At 42.8% G+C, this 12,495-nt stretch overlaps 1 protein-coding gene across 1 annotated transcript in view; it reads right to left on the bottom strand.

Annotated features, from left to right (window-relative positions):
* Window positions 1–6,985: 6,985 nt before the first annotated feature.
* The window catches only part of nlk1 (nemo-like kinase, type 1), a 7,544-nt gene continuing 2,034 nt past the window's right edge, over window positions 6,986–12,495 (bottom strand). Inside the window, exons 5-9 of the mRNA XM_062438419.1 lie at window positions 12,380–12,481; window positions 11,556–11,642; window positions 9,821–10,019; window positions 8,539–8,632; window positions 6,986–7,325 (exon numbers count right to left, since the gene is read on the bottom strand). Of these exons, the coding sequence (XP_062294403.1) occupies window positions 7,277–7,325; window positions 8,539–8,632; window positions 9,821–10,019; window positions 11,556–11,642; window positions 12,380–12,481 (531 nt within the window). The 3' untranslated portion in view covers window positions 6,986–7,276. The remainder of the gene's footprint in view (window positions 7,326–8,538; window positions 8,633–9,820; window positions 10,020–11,555; window positions 11,643–12,379; window positions 12,482–12,495) is intronic.

Below are 12,495 nucleotides of genomic sequence, written 5' to 3'. Positions count from 1 at the left end.
TATGCATTAGGGCGTGGCTACGTCCTGATTGACAGGTTGATTGGTTCACAGGTTCAGGAGGGTGCCTCTTGCTCCTCCTGATGCCCATATAAGTAGAATCAATGTTTTTATTTTTCCCAGCATGCACCAGAAATTTTCAAGATGGCGCTGCTCAGAATCCGAAACTATTGGCCTCCGAGCAGCAGTCCACAAACCAATGGGTGACGTCACGGATGTTACGTCCATTATATATACAGTCTATGGTAAAAACAGGAAAGAAATAAAGAACTGAGTGATGGTGAGTATTATCCAGTGTCCATTTATTTATTTATCATTCACTACTTTTAACTCTAAACATTTTTTTTTTTAAGAAATTCAAGTATTTGTCGGGAACACAAGTCAAAAAAAAAAAGGAGAAAAAAAAGAAACAAAAACAAACAAAACTTTTCTTTTTTTTTGCTAAAACAAAGACAAAAAACATCAGTTTAAAACATTAGTTTCATATTTATAATAATAAACACATCAAGTTTCTCTTTTCATATAAGAAAACGAGTCTAATCTCTAGAAGATGACCAGCCGTCTGCCTCCGTCTGCTCCACACAGACTCTTCCACTTCAAACGGTCTATTGGCAAAAAATAAACAACAACAAAAGAAAAAGAAAAAACGGCACAGACGAATCTAAACGCAGTCGTCAGCTCTTCTGGTTGGAGGAGAGGACCAATCACAGGCCAGAGAGTTAAACACTGCTCCTAAACCTGGAAGGACCTTTACTAAAAACACATCAACAGAAACAAAGAAGAAAAAAGAACAAGTCCAGAGCAGGCGGGCGGGGGGGGGGGGGGGGGGGATTTAAACTGTTCCTATAAGTAAAAACTAAGATTTGTGCCTCAAATTAAAATGTTTTATTGGTTTTGGAATTGTTGGTTGTACAAAATACGAGCTCAGTCGGGTTACTTGAATGCAACACGATGGAGAAATTTACCTTAACCCTCCTATTGTCCTCGAAGGAAGGAAGGAAGGGAGGAAGGAAGGAAGGAAAGGAGGGAGGGAGGAAGGAAGGAAGGAAGAGGGAGGGAGGAAGAAGGAAGGAAGAAGGAAGGAAAGGAGGGAGGAAAGAAGGATGGAGGAAAGAAAGGAGGGAGGGAAAGAAGGATGGAGGAAAGAAAGGAGGGAGGAAGAAGGAAGAAAGTAGGGAGGAAGAAGGAAGGAAGGGAGGGAGGAAGAAGGAAGGAAGGAAGGAGGGAGAGGGAGGGAGAAAGGAAAAGAGGAAGGGAGGAAAGAAGGACAGAGGAAAGAAGGAAAGAAGGAAGGAGGGAGGGAGGGAGAAAGGAAAAGAGGAAAGAAGGAAAGAAGGAAGGAGGGAGGAGGGAGAAAGGAAAAGAGGAAGGAAGGAAAAGAAGGACAGAGGGAAAGAAGGTAGGAGGGAGGGAAGAAATAATGAAGGAGGGAGGGAGGAAAGGAAAAGAGGAACTGAATAACTGAGTTTTAACTATTTTAAGATTTTAACTTGAGGGGTTGGAAAATATGTGATGTCTATTTTTCTTTTCTTTCTTTTTTTAAAAGGAGAAACTTGGACTCGGGGATTTGATTAAATATTAATCAGCTTTTAAAAATATTATTTAGTTTAAAAGTCCTCGTTTTATATTTTATACACTTTCAAATTAATGATTTCAAAAAGGACGATGATGCTTTTTAATCCTGAGAAGAAGTAGAGAAAAAAAAATTATGTAAAGTTGTCAAATCCAAAGTGTAAATAAAGGTTTTTGGGGGTTTAATGTGAATATACAAGATGATTAAAGTTAATTTGAGGACACAAACTCGTTAAAACTTCTATAAAACCTAAAATATAAACTGAGCTTTTTGCACTTTAAGGGAACAATTTATCTAAATTAGAGCTGCAGCGGTTAGTCGATTTATTAATTAGTCGAAAAATAGGCAGAAAATGGATTTTTTATACGTTTTGATTTCTTTTTTTTTTAAGCAGAAAAAAAAAGGCAAAAACGTGGTTATATTTTTTTGTTTCATAAGATGTTAAACTGAATATCTTTGGACTGTTATCTGGACGAGAACAACAACATCCTGGCGTTATATTGACCAAAAAGATTCATCGTTAAGCTGCAGCCCTAATTTTAAAAAAGAAAAGAAAAAAAAAAGGTTTAATTCCCGCCGCCGCCGAGCTTCGTAAAAAGTCTAATCAGATCACAACAAACAAAAACAAAAAAAAATCAACTAATAAAAATCACTTCCTAAAAAGATGAATTAAATAAAAATTACACAAAAAATGTACGTTTGTGTCATTGCTGACGAACTCAACCATTGCACAGCATTCAAACTCAAATGCTCTCCATGGGATAATAAATATACACATGCAGATATACAAGTCAGGTTCTCCGCAGCCTTTTTCCCTGCGCCGCCTTCGGAGACTCGCTGTGTGTGTTCCTGTAGAAGAGGAGCTGAGGTTTCCGTGGGTTAAAGAATCAGGAAAAAAAAAAAAAAAAAAAAGGTTTTTGAGGAGGGATAATAAAAAAGGGAGGGACCGAACCCGGCGGCTGGGAGGCCAAGGCCTGCTGGAGGTTCAGGTGATGTCCAAAAAACAAACAAACACAACAACCTTCAAACTCCAAGAAGTGAGAAGCAACACAGGAACTCAACCAGGAACTACGAGTCCCCGTTCAGTGTGTTTGAGCTCCCGCCAAAAAAAAACCCAAAAGAAAAAAGTAACAGCGGTTGTTGTTGAATTTGTAATTACACTTTTTAGAAACTTTTTTTTTCAGGGTGGTTTGAATGTTTCCGTGGCCGGCGTCGGTCGACTCGTACTGTTAAAAGTTCCTGAGATCCTCAAAAAAAAGGTTCCTGGAAAAGTTCCTGCAGTCGAAAAGGGCTAAAAACAAAACGAGGATGGTGGTTGGTGGTGTTGTTGGGTCTCCTAAACAAACTCAGTTAAAAAGAAAAGGACCACACTGATAGATTCACGTTTCACTGCATTAAAGCTGCAGTTGGTAAGTCTTATAAAAGTAACTTTTTGTCATATTGCTAAGACTGTCACTATGTAAAGACAGCATTACATGAAACTAGTCATCTGTAAAAAAAAAAAAAAAACAGGCTCATTTAGCCCCATCTGTTGCTCCTACTGCAAATTGCCAGAATCCACCACGACCGGACAACAAGAACCAATCAGAGCCAGGATGGTGTCTGATGGAGTGTCTGACAGCTGTCAATCACTGCTCATGCACACAGCCCCTCCCCCTTCCTCCTCAGCTCGGGAAAGCGGCTTCAGGAGCGTAGAGAAAGTAATGGCGCAGCAACAACCATCAGCGAGGACAAAACTACCGATACCTCCGTTGACAACAACAGCAGACACGGTCGTGCGCATGTCAGCCTCCTCTGGGGGCGGGACTTAGGAGGCAGAGCAGGAGTGCAGCGGAGAGGGAGGGGGAGGGATCTGAAAGTTGTACTTCTTCAAATGTGACGATAAGTCCTCTCTTTCCTCAAAGTTACCGACTGCAGCTTTAACTACACATCGACTCCTGATTCGTGCTGGGTATCGATCAGTGGTCACCAACCCTTCTCCTGGAGAGCTGCTGCCCTGCATGTTTTAGGTATTTCCCCACGCTAGCTAACACCCCTGATTCTAAAGGCCCATTTATGCTCAACGTTAAATACGGATCCGGGTTCATTTCGTCCTCATCCTCAACAGGCTACGAAACAATTGTAACAGACTTTTAACGGTTTTCTGACATTATAATCGGCAAAAATTATTCGATTAATAAAGAAAAAACCCCAGAAAGGAGACGAGTTTGCAGAGACTGTAAAACCTGCTGCAGACGTTTCTCTTATGTTTGCATTAGTTTTTCTTTCATTTAAGACAAATAAGCAAATTCCTCCTTTCGATTTTCCATTTTTTTCATGCCAAAGTAAGTAAAAATGAAGTCCAGCTCACTGCTTGGATAAGATCTACGACTGAATTGTTGCATTTTTTGATCAATATCCGACAGTTTGCACTTTGACTCCTTCCTCTTTGCATGATTTCATTAAAACCTGTTGATGGCCAAAAGCTGTAACCATGACAACAACAAACTGGTGCCCCGTGTGAGGCAGCAAATCATTGGAAAAAACTTTAACCCTCCTGTTGTCCTCGAGTCAAGGAAGGAAGGGAGGAAGAAAGAAGGGAGGGAGGAAGGAAGGAAGGAAGGAAGGGAGGGAGGGAAGGAGGAGGGAGGAAGGAAGGAGGGAAGGAAGGGAGGGAGGGAGGGAGGAGGAAGGAAGGAAAGGAGGAAGGTAGGAAGATGGGAAGGAAGGGAGGAAGGAAGGAAGGAAGGAGGGAAGGAAGGGAGGGAGTAGGAAGGAAGGAAAGGAGGAAGGAGGGGAGGAAGAAAGAGAAGGAGGGATGGAGGAAAGAAGGAAGGAAAGAAGGAGGGAAGGAGGAAGGAAGGACAGAAGGAAGGGAGGAAAGAGAGAGGAAGGAAAGAAAGGGAGAAGGAGGGAGAGAAGAAGGACAGACGGAAGGAAGGAAGGGAGGAAAGAAGGAACAGTCAAAACAGACGAGGTCAATTTGACCCGGGAGGACGACACGAAGGTTAAAAAGTTTATTATCAATATTATTAAATCTGCAGGAGGTTTTAAAGTCTCTGCTAGTTTGATTCCAGGACGATTAAACTCTAAAAGTTTGTAATTAAAAAGGTTAAAACGTGCAAATCCATCAGTGTGGTTCCTTAAATGATCCTCCTTCTATACTAGTATTAAAATGTTCTGACAGCTCAGCAACTTTATCCACCAGTTAGTCGCCGACGCTCCGACGATGATCAATACTGGTGCGTCCTTATTGTTATGTATATTTATATAAATGTATGTATGTGTGTTTATACAGTTCATCGTCTACAAATGGGACACCTGAGCCTAAAACTCAACAGGAACCAAAACTAATTAAAAAAAGAGAAAAAAAAAGAAAAGAAATAAAAACAATCCAACAAAAATAAAACAGCAGCATTTCACCGACAACTTCCTGCTCTCCTCTCGAACCCGTCACACTGATTTATGAGCTGCGGGGGAGGGAAGGGGGGGGGGGGGGGCGGGGTGAGAGACGAGGAGCGAGCACGAGGTAACGACAAAAAGTCAATGGATCTGGAGGAATGACGTTAAAAGTTGCAGTACGTTACGGGAGGGTTTCAGTCTGTGGATGAGCACACATAAGTCCCGCGTGCACCACCGGAGTCCTCGGCTGTCTGTTCGGGTTTTAATTGTTTTTTTTCCACCCTCCTCCTCCTCTTCCTCTTCTTCCTCTTCCTCCTCCAGGGTTTGAGGTAACCAAGACCGCCACGGACAGAGCAGAGGGCTCGCTTTCAACGTGAATCATTGAGGCGGAGACACACACACACACACACACACACACACACACACACACACACACTCTCTCTTCAACAAACACTCAATAAATTAAGAAGTTTTAAAAAAAAAAAAAAAAAGAGGAAAAAACCAAACAAAACACCGTCTCTTCCTCTTCCTCTCTCTTTCTCTTTCTCTCCGCTAGTGGGACAAAAAATTTAAAAAAAGTCGAGGCCAAGGAGGTCAGCAGGAAAAAAATCAAAACATTTAGGGGCGAAAAACGTGAAGAAAAAGCTGCCAAATGTTTGAGTTTCGGCATCTTTTTTTTCCTTATCTGCACAACACTGACGCTTCCTGTCTAATTTCAAAATAAAGCGTTTTGTTAATTTTTTTAAATTCATGACGAAAGCGGCTTTGTTTAGTGATTAAAATGACAGGCGCGTCTACATGGTAACCCTAGATTTGTGAACTCCTATAATTTAATCAGTAAACGAAGCTGCCGTCATCACTCATAAAAACGTTTTATTTTGACGTCTAATACACCTACACTTCCTGTTCGATTTCAAAATAAAACAGATTATGAATGATGAAGGTGGTTTTCATTTGGTGATTAATTTATATGGAGCAGTAACTAGATGGTAACCCTATATTTGTGAACTTCCAACCGACTCCATACTACCACAAATCTAGGGTTACCATCTGGGTACATGCCCTTAAGACGTTTTATTTTGAAATCTAAAACACTGACGCTTCCTGTCCAATGTTAAAATATTTTTTTTTAATTAACAATAGTGATATAAACGATGCAAAGCGGGCGTCTGGATGGTAACCCTAGATTTGCGAGCTCCCATAATTTAATCATCATTCATAAAAACGTTTTATTTTGACGTCTAAAACGCTGACAATTTCAAAATAAAACATGTTTGTATGAATGACGAAGGCGGCTTTTGTTTACTCATTAAATTACGGGCGTGTTTCCAGACGGGTAACCCTAGATTTGTGAACTTCCACCTTACTCTGGCGCCTCTGATTGGCTCGTACGGTTTCGGGTAGGAATATTCCACAAATCTAGGGTTACCCATCCATCTCTCTTATTTCCCAGCATTCCCTTTCCTGCTGAATGCGATTTTTTTTTTCACTGTAAAGGAGGTTTAAAGTTGTCAAAAAAAACAACACTGATCCAGGTAATCCGACGGCTCGTTCGCCAAGAAGCCAGAAACAGAAGAAGAAGAAAAAAAACAAAAAAACCAAAAAAACATCGTAGAACATCGTGAAACGTTGAAAACCTGCTACATCTGATTAAATTGCATTATTGTCGCGGCGTCGGCGTGCAGGAAAAACACGAGCCGAGCGGCGGGAAACACAGTGAGCGATGTGTTCAAATGCATTTAAAAAAAAAAAAAAAAAAAAAAAAACGAGGACAAACCTTGGCGGTGTTTTGGTGGTAAAATGACGTTTGAGAGAAAAACCGCTGTGTGTTTATACCGCTTTTCTCTTTTTTTTATGTGTGTTTAAAATGAAAACCATATTGCACAGGGCTGGAATGACTTAAAAATAAAATAAAATAAACCTAAGCAACAATTCTACCAAACAATTAAAACCATTATTCCTTTAAAATGTCTCTAACGTAGATGGAAAAATCCAAATCTAGTACCGAGTTCAGTTTCTCTTCCTAAAGTTTCCTCCTCGAGCACTTCAGCAGCATTTCTTTCTCTTTCTTTTTATATATCAGCGCCGAAAACGCTTCCGTGTATAGTTTGGGATATTTTTTAAAGGGGGGGAAACGCATCAGATTTCACTTGTAGAAAGGAGAGGAAAAATAAAAACTTTAAAAAAAGGAAGAAGAAGAAAAAAAAAAAAGGAGCTAATCTCTTCGGTGTTTTTTTTTTTCTTCTCGATGTTGAAAAAAAATCTTCTTCTTCTTCTTCTCTCAAAATAACTGCTGCGGCTCCTCGATGCGGAGAGGAGGAGCGTTCATCTCTCCTCCTTCCTGGAAACCTTGGAGGAATGCCAAGCAGTGGACCTGAGAGAGAGAGAGGGGGGGGGGGGGGGAGAGAGAGAGGAAGAGAGAGAGGGGGGGAGAGAGAGGGGAGAGAGAAAGAGAGAGAGAGAGGGAGAGAGGGAGAGAGGGAGAGAGGGGGGGGGGGAGAGGGAGAGAGGGAGAGAGAGGGGGGAGAGAGGGAGAGAGAGAGGGGGGGGGGAGGGAGAGAGAGGGGGGGGGGAGAGAGAGGGGAGAGAGAAAGAGAGAGAGAGAGGGGGGAGGGAGGGAGTGAGAGAGAGAGAGAAAGAGAGACAGAGAGAGAGAGGGAGAGAGGGAGAGAGGGAGAGAGGGGGGGGGGAGAGAGAGAGAGACAGAGAGGGGGGGGGGAGAGGGAGAGAGAGAGAGAGGGGGGAGAGAGGGAGAGAGAGAGAGAGAGAGGGGGGGGGAGAGAGGGAGAGAGAGAGAGAGAGAGAGAGGGGGGGGGAGAGAGGGAGAGAGAGAGAGAGAGGGGGGAGGGAGGGAGAGGGAAGGAGAGAGAGGGGTCAGAGGTTAATCATCATCATTAGTGTTCATTGATAACTCGTAGGGTTCCTCAAGATTCTGTTCTGGGTCTTTCAGAGCAGGAGGTCAAACATGAGGCCCGAGGCCCAGAACCGGCCCGTCCGGCCCACTTTCCTTCCTGTCTCTCTTGCTTCCCTTCTCTTCCTCTCTCCCTCCCTCTCTCCCTCTCTCTCTCTCTCCTCCCTCTCTCTTCCTCTCCTCGTCTCTCTCTTTCGTCTCCTTCCTCCGCTCTTCTCTCTCCCCTCCTCTCCTCCTCTCTGTCTCTCCCTCTTCTCTCCTCTCTCTCCTCCCTCCCTCCTCCTCCTCTCCTCTGTCTCTCTCTCCTCTCTCATCTCTGTCTATTTTCATTCGTACATTCCTTCCTTTCTTCCATTTTTCCTTCCTTCCTCTCTTTCTTTCCTTCCTGTCTTCTTTTTGTTCCTTCCTTCTGTTCTTCCATCCTTCCATCTTTCATTCCTGTCTTTCTTTTCCTTCCTTCCTTCCCCTCTTTTTAATAATCCTTCCCTCATCAGATCATATTGGACTGTTTGTTGACGTTGAATGAAGATGAGCCAGAACATTAAAGCTGCAGCTAAACAATGAGCTGAAACTCAACATTAAAGCTCCTTAAAGCTGAGAGGAGCGACATCATCATCATCATCATCATCATCATCATCATCATCCTCATCATCAGCTGAGGTTCTTCCTCTCTTACCTGATGAAGGTCTTGAAGGCAGCACTCTGAGGGTTGATGCACAGCGGCACTCGTTTGCCCTGCTGGTGCTCCGTGATGAAGCGATGGATTAACTCTGACGGAGGAGAAGAAAAAGAAAAAAGGTTTTAAACTTTTAATGTTTTATTCACTAAATTAATAAGCAAGAAAATCACATAATGAGGAAATGAATGAATGAATGAATGAATGAATGATGGGATGTTAGAAACATTTGGTTCTGTTGTTAAACTGTCAGGATTTAGACTGCTGAACTGTATTTACTATAATAATAGATTGAGATCCATCCATCTCCCTTTCTTTCCTTCCTGTCTTCTTTTTGTTCCTTTCTTCCATCTTTCCTTCCTTTCGTCCTTCCTTCCTTTTTTCCATCTTTCCTTCCTTCCTTCCTTCTTTACATCCTTCCTTCCTTCAATCTTTCCTGTCTTCCTTCCATCTTTCCTTTCTTCCCTCCTTCCTTCCATCTTTCCTCCCATCTTTCCTTCCTTCCCTCCATCTTTCCTTCCTTTCTTCCATCTTTCCCTCCTTCCTTCCTTCCATCTTTCCTTTCTTCCTTCCTTCTTTACATCCTTCCTTCCATCAATCTTTCCTGTCTTCCTTCCATCTTTCCTTTCTTCCCTCCTTCCTTCCATCTTTCCTTTCGTCCTTCCTTCCTTCCATCTTTCCTTTCTTCTTTCCATCTTTCCTTCCCTCCTTCCTTCCATCTTTCCTCCCATCTTTCCTTCCTTCCCTCCATCTTTCCTTCATTCCTTCCATCTTTCCTTTCTCCCCTCCTTCCTTTCTTCCATCTTTCCCTCCTTCCATCTTTCCTTTCTTCCATCTTTCCTCCCATCTTTCCTTCCTTCCCTCCATCTTTCCTTCCTTTCTTCCATCTTTCCCTCCTTCCTTCCTTCCATCTTTCCTTTCTTCCTTCCTTCTTTACATCCTTCCGTCCTTCAATCTTTCCTGTCTTCCTTCCATCTTTCCTTTCTTCCCTCCTTCCTTCCATCTTTCCTTTCTTCTTTCCATCTTTCCTTCCCTCCTTCCTTCCTTCCATCTTTCCTTTCTTCTTTCCATCTTTCCTTCCCTCCTTCCTTCCTTCCATCTTTCCTTTCTCCCCTCCTTCCTTCCTTCCATCTTTCCTTTCTTCCTTCTTTCCTCCCTATCTATCTATCTATCTATCTATCTGTCCTCTCTCTCTATTCATCGAGCACTTTCCAAATCAAACTGTATTTAAAGGAGAATAAAGACTTTAGTTTTTAAAGAGGCCCATGATGTGTTCTCGTACCTTTTCCCTGCCAGACGGACAGCAGACTGTTCTCGTAGCTGTGGCTGAACGGCCGCTCTGCGACCGGCTCGAAGTCTCTGGTGTAAACTCGTCCGCTGGGAACGGAGTAGCAGCACTGACACATGCAGGTGTGGTACCGCAGACGGCCCTCGTCCAGGTACGGGTGGGACAGAGCGTCGCTGCCGGAGATACGCTTCGCCTGGAACAATAAAAACACAGCAGATAATGATCAGAGAGTGATCTAAAACATATTAAAACTTTACATGGGAAGAATTTACGGGAATTAACCAGGTGGGGAGTTCCGGTCCTCTGAAATGAGGCCAACCAGGAAGTAACTTTAAACTGCATTCTATCAAAAGGCCACCAGGGGGCGACCGTTTTGGTGTCAAAAGGACTTCCGTCTCTATACAAGTCAATGGAGAATTCACCAACTTCTCACTTGATTTCTAACCTCAGTAAACGTTTTCAAAATGTGTTTATGGTCTCAATCGCTAGTTTAAAGCCTTCTTCAATGCAGTATGATGTTCATTTGGGACATTTTGGCCTCCCTGATTTTATATGTGACGATAAAGCAGGGTATGCATTAGGGCGTGGCTACGTGGTGATTGACAGGTTGATTGGTTCACAGGTTCAGGAGGGCGCCTCATGCTCCTCCTGATGCCCATATAAGTAGAATCCATGTTTTTATTTTACCCAGCATGCACCTGAAATTTTCAAGATGGCGCTGCTCAGATCCGATACTATTGGCCTCCGAGCAGCAGTCCACAAACCAATGGGTGACGTCACGGATGTTACGTCCATTTCTTATATACAGTCTATGGTTATAAACCACAGCCTATTTGTTTTGTTTTGTTATTTTAAAATGTTTGAAATAAACTAATTCTAGAGTTGGAAACTTTCCATGGGAATTTACGGGATTTAACTGGAAATTTTGGGTAATTTATACAAATTGTATACAAACATAAATAAATATAAACATTTCATTTTGTTGTAAGCAGACATGCATGCAAACTAGGGGCGATATATTTAAAATGATATCACGATATAAGCAGCATTTATTAGTGCAAACATAATAAAGGGTGTTTTCCATCCTTTGTTTCCAATAAGCTGATCTCACTTCAGTGATATTAAGACGTTTATTTCTCAATCAAAAAAGAAAAACATCATAAAACGATCCTGGTGTAACTTTTTCATTCCATCAGCAAACATAAAATAGTCATGTTTGAACCCCTGTAGCATGTCAAATCAGAGCCGTATCTTTAATTCATTAACAGCACTCATTTACCAACGTTACCATGGTAACATGCCAGTCAGTAGTAGGCTAAATCACATATAAGTTTAATCCTCCCGGTTTAACGTCCCTCGTTTGCAGAGAATTGAGACGAACGAGCATCGGCGCGTCTCACATCCTCCGACTCTGGTGACTGTACGTTGCCATGGCGACACGCGATGCTTTGCAGGTGCGGCCGAGTGAATGATGTCACTTTGTGGCGGCAAATAGACCAAGTAACATCTGACATGACATAAATGCTCTTCTCATGTGGCAGCAGGTTTTATTAACGGGAGGAAACTTTATGTTTATGTTTGTCTTTAACACTGATATCATGATATGACTCAAGATTAGTCTACAAGATGTTTTGTTTCTGACTACATTTAAGTTCCCTGTTAAAGGCTACATTTCCAGTTTATTCCCGTTAATTCCCAAAGGAAAGGGTTAGGGTTAGTTTGGACTCACCGGATCGAAGACGAGCATCCGGCAGAGCAGGTGCACGGCCTCGTGTGTCGCTCCGTCAGACAGCATGTAGAGAACCGACAGCGACGGCTGAAACAACAACAACACAAAACCTTCATTTAACACCGACTTTATTCATTATCTGGCTTTCTATTTAAATTCATTCTCTCTTTTTTCATACTCTCTTTTTTCTATTCTATTTTTATTTTACACTTTTTTTAACCTTTGTGTCTACCTCCCGGGTCAAATTGACCCCCTCTGTTTTGACTGTTCCTTCCTTCCTTCTTTCCCTCCTTCCTCCCTCCCTCCCTCCCTCCATTCTTTCCTCTGTCCTCTCCTTTTTCCCTCCCTCCCTCCTTCCTTCCTTCCTTCCTCCCTCTCCCTTCCTTCCTCCTTCTCTCTTTCTTTCCTTCCCTCCTTCTTTCCCTCCTTCCTCCCTCCCTCCCTCCATTCATTCTTTCCTCTGTCCTCTCCTTTTTCCTCCCTCCCTCCTCCCTCCCTCCTTCTTCCTGCCTTCCTTTCTTCCTTGACTCGAGGACAACAGGAGGGTTAAGACAATTAAAAACAACTTAAGACGTAAATAAAACATTAACAATCTATAAGTAACGTCAGTGAGGGTTTAGAACAGAAAGCAGTGTATTGTTGTTGAGTCACTACACACACACACACACACACACACACACACACACACACACACACACACACACACACACACACACACACACACACACACACACACACACACACACACACACACACACACACACACACACACACACACACACACACACACACACACACACACACACACACACAGAGTCACGTACCGGTTTGTGCGGCCCTCTCAGGATGTGAGCTCGGGCTCCTTCGCAGGCCGCCGACAGCGCAGACAGAGGAGGAGTTCCCAGCAGATCTGTGATCAGATCCAGCTGCAGACAGAGGA

Source organism: Scomber scombrus, chromosome 18 (assembly GCF_963691925.1).
Source record: "Scomber scombrus chromosome 18, fScoSco1.1, whole genome shotgun sequence".
NCBI lineage: Eukaryota > Metazoa > Chordata > Actinopteri > Scombriformes > Scombridae > Scomber > Scomber scombrus.
Note: the sequence above shows the minus strand (reverse complement) of the source record. Positions and strands in the feature narration are given on the sequence as shown.